The sequence below is a fragment of the Dryas octopetala genome, chromosome 4 (assembly GCF_963921425.1).
Source record: "Dryas octopetala chromosome 4, drDryOcto1.1, whole genome shotgun sequence".
NCBI classification, from domain to species: Eukaryota; Viridiplantae; Streptophyta; class Magnoliopsida; order Rosales; family Rosaceae; genus Dryas; species Dryas octopetala.
Genome location: NC_141369.1, coordinates 14337308 through 14345012, shown reverse-complemented (window position 1 = coordinate 14345012; position 7705 = coordinate 14337308). Strand labels below are relative to the sequence as shown.

The window sequence follows — 7705 nt, the reverse complement described above, 5'->3', positions numbered from 1 at the left end:
ATCAAATTCATATGATAGAATTTATTTTTCTCTGGGGAATTGGTCAGCCTGTGATATGCATCACTTTTTCCAACAACAATGTTATTGACTAGTTGTGCATTTTGATGCCCAAGTTTTGAAATTTTAAAGGAATTGACTATAGATCGAAGCTCAAGTTTATATCTATAAATTCTTGGATTTATCAAAATATTCTTTGACCAGAATTCCATATTTATACTTGGCCACTGGAAAAGAGCTCTTGTATCCTGTTGAAACACTAGCTTGTTATTGTTTCTCACTCCATTGTGGAGTTAAAAGAGTACAAAAACAACAATGCAGAAACAAGTAGTGCATTACAAACTATTCCAGGTGAAACAATAAAATGAATTAGAAAGGAACCATAAAGTATTAAAGTGGTATATAAGCTGCAAATCCTATAAAATGTTTCTTGCTCATGAAATATTGAAATATCTAAAAAGCTGCAAATCTCATTAAATGTTTCTTATTTAATCATTGGACCAATGCAATGCAATTTTGATAACAAGTTTGTTTGCTTGATTAAAAGGGAACACCAGCGAAGAAAAAAACTCATATTGAAAGAGTGTTATTTAATCGATCTACACATACAATTTATTGGGTCCTATCATAGAATCTACACACTACACACACCCTATATGAGGGATCCGGATCCAATAGGGATAGAGAGTTGGTTGAGTTCAATAACATCAACGTCGTTTTTTCCATAAAAAAAGAACAATTAAAAAAAATAATGAAAAGAGGTGTTAGTGCAGAAGAATAATACATATATGATGAATTTCATGATTTGGTAGCATGGGAAGTGACCCAATTCAGACAATTAAGTGGCTACCTGCAAGTCTGCAACTGCAAGTGAGATCCACCAGCTCAGCTGCCTGCCTTTACTCAATAGGTTTGAAGGTGGGAAGGAAAACATTTGGAGCATCTTGGTCGTCCCACTCTAACCCATTCCACCACCATTCCTGTCCTTCGATGATGAGATTGCATCCTTGGGCACTCCTTGAGTCCAGTGGCAACTTCTTCAGTTCTGGACAATCGTGTATGTAGACTCCCTTCAGATCTGGAAAGGGTAAGGCACCTTCATAAATGCTCTGCAACTTTGGTAGATCGTACAAATTCAACTGTTTAAGTTTTGCAAATGGGTTCAATTCTTTTACCTCATTTGCCACTCCACCCAATCTTTCCAAACTCATTATTTTTTCCATTTCAGAGCATTCCTCTACAGTTAATCTCATGAGATTTGGAGCAAAAATGAGCCATGTCAGATCCTTCATTTTTGGGCATGCAAATACAAATACTGTTTGAAGGCCAACGAAGCAACTTTGGTTTATGGTCATCGATTCGCGAGGATCATTAGGACCTTGTGCTTCCCAATTAACCTTCAATTCTTCCAAATCAGTACACTCTTCAATTCCAAGGTAATCAAGATTGGCCAGAGATGATGATAAATCAAGAAACCTCGTATTGTCGGAAAGTTGGAGGTAGAGCTGTCGAGTACTGGTCACTAAGTTAGGGTAGCTGAATAACTGTTGGAAACAAGAGGTACTTCTTATGGTCAAAGTCAAGACCTCTAGGTGTTTCAAACACTGCAATTCATCCAACATTGCTTTTTCACTGTCAAAAGGACATTTGTCATCATGACCACACTTCAGCATTCTCAAAACTTTTAGCATGGAAAAGCTTGATATTATATGCGGTGGAACAAATTCAAGCTTCTGCGTATGCTGCAAGTTCAAGTATTTTAGCCTTACCAAGGCCTTTAACTCCATCGGCAACTCTCTTATACCAGTTCCTGACAAATTCAAATGTTGTAAAAAAGCAAGTTTTGAAACTCCGGATGGTAGTTGGGTTAATTGCCAATTGTAAGTCAAATCCAGAACTTGAAGAGAACGCATAAAATCAAAGAAGGTTTCGCCAATCTTCTTCAATTTATTTCCTTGAAGAAACAAAGTTAGCAGATTGGGAGATTCTGGTCTTTCAAATAAATATTCAATATGATTGTTCATTAGTGACGCCCTTTCTACGCCTTTCCATTCTTCAACATTCGGTGCTTCACTCAAATTGGCACGTGTGTGCACAAGGAAATTCTTGTTTGGTTTCTTTGGATCACAAACTAACCACAATGCCATGTCTCGAGTGACATCGTGCATTTTTACCAGTCTTTCATCATGTGGTTCCAACAAACATGCGCTAAGTAGAGTACCTATAATATCATAACTCTCATTTTTTGCTTCGTCTACATTAGCATATTCATCCAATATTCCCTCACACATCCAACAATAGAACAATTTATCTTTATGTATTAGAAAATCTTCTGGAAATAAAGCACAGTATAAGAAGCAGGACTGAACTTTCTTGTTGGGTAGATTATCAAAACTAAACTTTAAGAGGTGGAACACATTTTTCTCCATACCTGAAATCTTTGAGGGAAATTTCTTCAAAACTTGAATTGCCTGATTCCACTCTTCAGGGGTCTTCTTGCAAGCCATGGTTCGACCGACTGTAATTAGTGCAAGTGGCAAACCCCCGCACTCTTTTGCCACAGTTTGAGCAATATCTGTATGAATATTAACAAGTGTTTCTGTCCCAACATTCTTCTGAAACAATTCCCATGCTTTGTTCCATGCTAAATAATCCACTTTAATCTTATGAGCATTCATATGACCACATACATCTTCGGATCGAGTTGTGAAGATTATCTTGGACTTGTTTTGATCATCAGGAATAGGAACCCCTACTTGGATTATTTCAACTGGCTCCCATATATCATCCAACAATAACACAAACTTCTTTTTGTTCAAGACGTTGAAGATGTCTTGAGCCTTTTCATGCTGCTCTTGTTGCTTCCATGCATCACCGGAAAGCCCAATCTTTTCACCAATCTTATTTTGAATAGTTTCAAGTTTGTGGTTCTGAGAAACCACTACCCAGATCACAAGATTGAAATCATTAAGAGTGTGGACGAACTTGTTATTGATTTGTTTTAGAAGGGTGGTCTTGCCCACTCCTCCCGTCCCATATAAGCCAATTATGCGCACTTGGTCACCTTCAATATACTTCCAAGCCTTAGCAAACGTGGATTCCATGCCCACAGTAGGTACAACAGGTACTTCATTGACTAGAGGTGCAGGTAAACTTTGAGCGACCTCTTCAAAAACTCCCTTGCTCTTTAAATCATCGACTTGCACCAACATTTTAGCCACCTTTTTTGCGTACTTGTAGCTGGACATGTAGTTGTTGGAACAGTAACCTCCACAACAGAGTTTCTGAATTTCTTGATTGCCCTCCCTTACAACTTGGTTGGCTTGAGCCTCCATAGTTTCCACTCTTGAAATCCACAACTGAACCCTCTCTGACGGCCTCATATGTGGCTGCTGCACAGCGACCCCAACCTTTGTCTTCCAATCATTCTTTATAGCTGTTAATTCTTGCAGAGAAGTTTGCAGAGCTTCATGGTTTTCTTGGAGCTTACGGACATATTGTTGTCCAATAATGAAATCCCTGCAGCCAGAAACAATGGTATCGCCTGATAATGAGATTGAGAAGATGTTGCCCATTGCTTGCAGATGGATCAAAAATGGATCGAAAGAAATAAAAGATTTCTAAATATTTTTGAGATAGAGAAATTAATGTGGGTAGCTAGGCAAGGCAAGCACACACACATACAGGGGAGAGAGAGAGAGAGGTGGTGGGGCTCACCAGAAGACTTGACCCGGCTTTGATTGATTTTTATTTTTTGGTCGAAAAGAACAAACCCAAGGCTTTGATTGATGTAAAAGCCAAGAGTGAGTGGGTGGTGGTGATCATGGCTCACCCAATCCAATTTAATTTAAAGACCCAATAATTTGTACGAAACAGGACTCAATAACTCAAGACTCATGGCTCAGGGCAGTGTGAACCCGGTGGGTGGTGGGGCTCCCAATCCCATGAGTTGTGGTGGAGGTTTCATTGTCATGAACGCCACAACTTTGTTAAGTACATCATCCTTAATGGAGTCATGTGGTTATAAATAAAGACCCATTTACATGCACAAAATACAAATCTTTTAAAAGAATCTTAGAATATAGAAAACTACGAGTCCTGTAATCCATGACATAATTGAAATTAGATCCTCCGAGTGCTCAAGGTCAACCTCTTTTTCAATAATGAGAAGTAGGCTTTAAAATCACCGGGGTTCAAACCCCTGTTTATTTTATCAAAATTTAGTTAGAAAAAATAAATGAAGAAAACTCTTAAAGTAGAGACACATCAAGATTTTGGCAGCAAGTAGTAGAAGCTCCTCTGCTTCTTCTGCTACTCTGCTACTCTGCTACCACTAAAACAAAAGATGCAGTATTAATGTAGGTCCTGTAGACCTTCTCAAATTCTATATATACTAAAACGCAATCCGGTCGCCACTGTTCACACTGTTCATAGCCTGTTCATCGTGAAAGTTCGGTTTTGCCCTTCTAGCAACCTTAATTTTCGCATCCTTCGCCTTTTGAGTTTTGGCCTTTCGTTGGGCCCTTTTTTGTCATTGCGTCTCTGTCTGGTTCTAGCCCATATTGTTTCAAAAATTTTACATTCCTTGCCATTGCTTTCTTTCTCTGCGGTATGCTCTCACAGGGCTTTTTTTTTTTGATCTGTTTGCCATTATGAGAATAGGACAGATGGGTCTGCCCTTTGTGGTCATTCGTTTTCTCTTGCTTTATCTGGGTTCATGGTTAGTGTTTCAACTAGATGAACCATCTCCTGTGGGGGCTTTGATCCCAGCTTGATGTATTCGTCTGGTTGTGATTCGAACTGGGTCGCACCTTCATTTATTTGTGTGGTTCTGATTCGAAGTGGATCAACAATCTGGTTTGGTTTATTTTGTCGTTTGATGTGTTGGTCTGGTTCAGTATTTCAAGCAGATTATGGGATTAATTCATCGCATCGAAGAGGTCAGCCACAAGTTTTTTAGGGTTTTTTTTTTTTTTTTCTTTTGTCAAATCTCACTGACAACTTCACTGTTTCAGCTTGATCTGGCTTTTCGATTGCCGTTCGTTTGTGTCTCGGGTGGTGTGATTCAGATCAATCCCTTCGTTTCTACCTACTCCTTATCAGATAAGTTTCATCTTTCTCTCATCTCATTTTTTCATATCATTCTGCTCCTATTTGCTTAGGCTGTGTTCGCTGGGTCTCTGTTTCCATTTTGGATATCATTACTCTGGGTGTGTGCTTGCATTTATTGTTGAATATTGAAATATAGACTTTTGTTTATTCTTATTAGTTTTTTTCTATCAGTGTTTGATCTCTGCTTCCTGTTTTTTCTTTGTGTTGCGTCACAGTTTTAGCTTCTGTTTTCAATTCTTTATCTTCAAAAAAATTTATACAGTCCAAAAAAAAAAAAAGGTTTATGCAGTTATTTAATTGTTCTCTTAATTTAGTTCTTGCATAATCAACTCTGTTCTGCGACAAAATTAATTGAGTACCAATTTTATTAGCTATATACCTGGGTACACAGATATCAACTTTCATGAGTATGCATATCTTCATTGCATCTACTTATCCCATGCAATGAACACTAATTACAGTTCGCATTAGATTATGTTACTATCTTTCTGTTTTTCGGCCTGTACTTTTTCTCCTGCATTTGTGCGTCTGAATTTAACTGGTTTCATTGTTTTGGTTTATGTTGGCACACATGAGGCTGTTTAAATGTTATCAAATATTCCTTTCTATATACGTTGTTGATTTTCTCTCATATCATACATATTCCGATCAACCATTCTTATTTATGTCGCTCAACATTTTTTCTTATTCTAAATCAGTATGTTTTTTGCATTTTAGGCAAAAAAGACATGAACATTTATACCCACACTTTAATTTTTTTTATTTTTTTGAATGTTTGCCTTTCAAATAAATCAATTCAAATTGCCTCTCTTATACTTTTATGTTTATACTTTTCAGATCTTTTATTTGTCTTATATCTAAGTTTAGCTTTATTTTGATCTGATTGCTTGATTTTTAACATTCATATGTATGTTTTCTAGGTACTGTTGTGTTGGTTGTTTGGGCTTCACCTTGAGCCTGCGCTGTTGTGGCATTTGATCTTGCTGCGCAAAAGGTTAGCTTCTGGCATCTATTTTTTAAATATGTTGAAAGGTTAGCTTCTGGCATCTATTTTTTAAATATGTTGATTGTGCATCTGTTATTTGTCATGTTAAATATATTCTGCTCATGGATGAACATCAATTTGCTTTGATTGGTTGTTGTATCTATCTTCTTTTAAGTTTGCAATTTATTTATATGTGTGTCTTTTTTTCCTCCAGCTATTTATTCATTGCTTCAAGGTTTTTTCTTTCGATGTGATGGATAAAAAGTCTAGGGTTCGTACTAGATCTCTCATGTTAGGCAAACCTGACTGTCCTGATATTTCAACTGGTGTGGAACTTGCCACTGAAAATCTGTCTGATGTTCTTTCTATCACTGCTTGTGAATTAAATTCTCCAACTCATAGGAAAAAACACAAGTCTATTAGGAATACAACTTTAACGCATATTAACGCAATTCAGCCAACTACAGATCAGGTCCCTTTCGAACAATTGGACTCTAATTCTGATATTGCGTCCTATAATCTAAATGTTTTTCATTCTGAACTTCCGCCCATGAGCTCCACATTGAATGAAAACAGTGCAAATCACAGCTATAGGAGTCAATCATTTTATCAGAAGAAAAGACAGAGTATGTGGATTTATTTCAACATTTCAACATTATTTTCCTATCAATGATGATATGCATTGATACTCTTTCTTTCTTTCTTTCATACTTCTTCTTTCCATAGGAGTCATTCACAAGTATGTGGATTTTGGAGATAAAGATTATAAGTGCATTTACTGTGATGCACTTTTTTGGCTGACTGAATCCATTGGTAAAAAATCTACAAACAGACAGCCTTTGTTTAGTCTTTGTTGTTTGCAAGGGAAAGTTAAACTTCCAATTACCAAACCAACTCCTAACTTTTTAGACAATTTACTTGATCCAAGAAAAGGCCAAAGAAGCTCTATATTTAGGGACAATATTAGGGCATACAATTCTATGTTTGCATTCACTTCAATGGAAGCCAAAATTGATCATTCAATTAACAATAGGCCAGGTCCTTACATTTTTAAAATTAGTGGGCAGGTTCATCATTTAATGGGGTCATTGTTACCGCCGGAAGGCGATTCTCCAAAGTTTGCCCAGCTCTATATCTATGATACCTATAATGAAGTTATGAATCGCCTTAATGCAGTTAATCGTAAACAAAATAATACAAATCTTGATCCAAAAGTTGTTGAAGGCCTTATGAAAATGTTTGACCAATCAAATGACTTAGTGAAATTCTTTAGAACAGTCAGGGATAAATTAGAAAGCAATTCTATTACTGATGTCAAAGTGAGAATATTGGGAAAGCAGTTAGATCATGATAAACAATATGAAAGCCCAACATCTGATGAAATTGCTGGTCTGATAGTAGGAGATATTGGTCTCTTTGATTCAAACAGAGATATTGTCATAGAAAATCAAAATGGAGAGTTGAAACGAATAACAAAATTAAATCCAAAATTCATGTCTTTACAATATCCTATTCTATTTCCTCATGGTGAAGATGGTTATAGCCCTAATATTAAATGGAATCCTGATTTTAAAGGTCATCAGCCAAAAACAGGAAGGGTGCCTATGAGAG

The 7705-nt window shown here is 36.8% G+C and overlaps 1 protein-coding gene across 2 annotated transcripts; it reads right to left on the bottom strand.

Moving 5' to 3' along the window:
* Positions 1 to 578: 578 nt before the first annotated feature.
* LOC147287129 (disease resistance protein RFL1-like) lies at positions 579 to 3605 on the bottom strand. 2 transcript variants are annotated; one of them, XM_086240624.1, is made up of 2 exons: positions 1173 to 3605; positions 960 to 1075 (listed from the first exon to the last, which is right to left on the bottom strand). In XM_086240624.1, the coding sequence occupies exons 1-2, from the start codon at positions 3570 to 3572 to the stop codon at positions 1070 to 1072; spliced, it is 2406 nt and encodes an 801-aa protein (XP_086096750.1). In that variant the 5' UTR covers positions 3573 to 3605; the 3' UTR covers positions 960 to 1069. The 2 variants fall into 2 exon arrangements, with proteins under 2 accessions (XP_086096749.1, XP_086096750.1); XM_086240623.1 differs by having other exon boundaries at positions 579 to 3605.
* Positions 3606 to 7705: the final 4100 nt, after the last annotated feature.

Bases quoted from the DNA above. Each gene is read 5' to 3' on its own strand.
- LOC147287129 (XM_086240623.1), bottom strand. From the start codon at position 3,572: ATGGGCAACATCTTCTCAATCTCATTATCAGGCGATACCATTGTTTCT.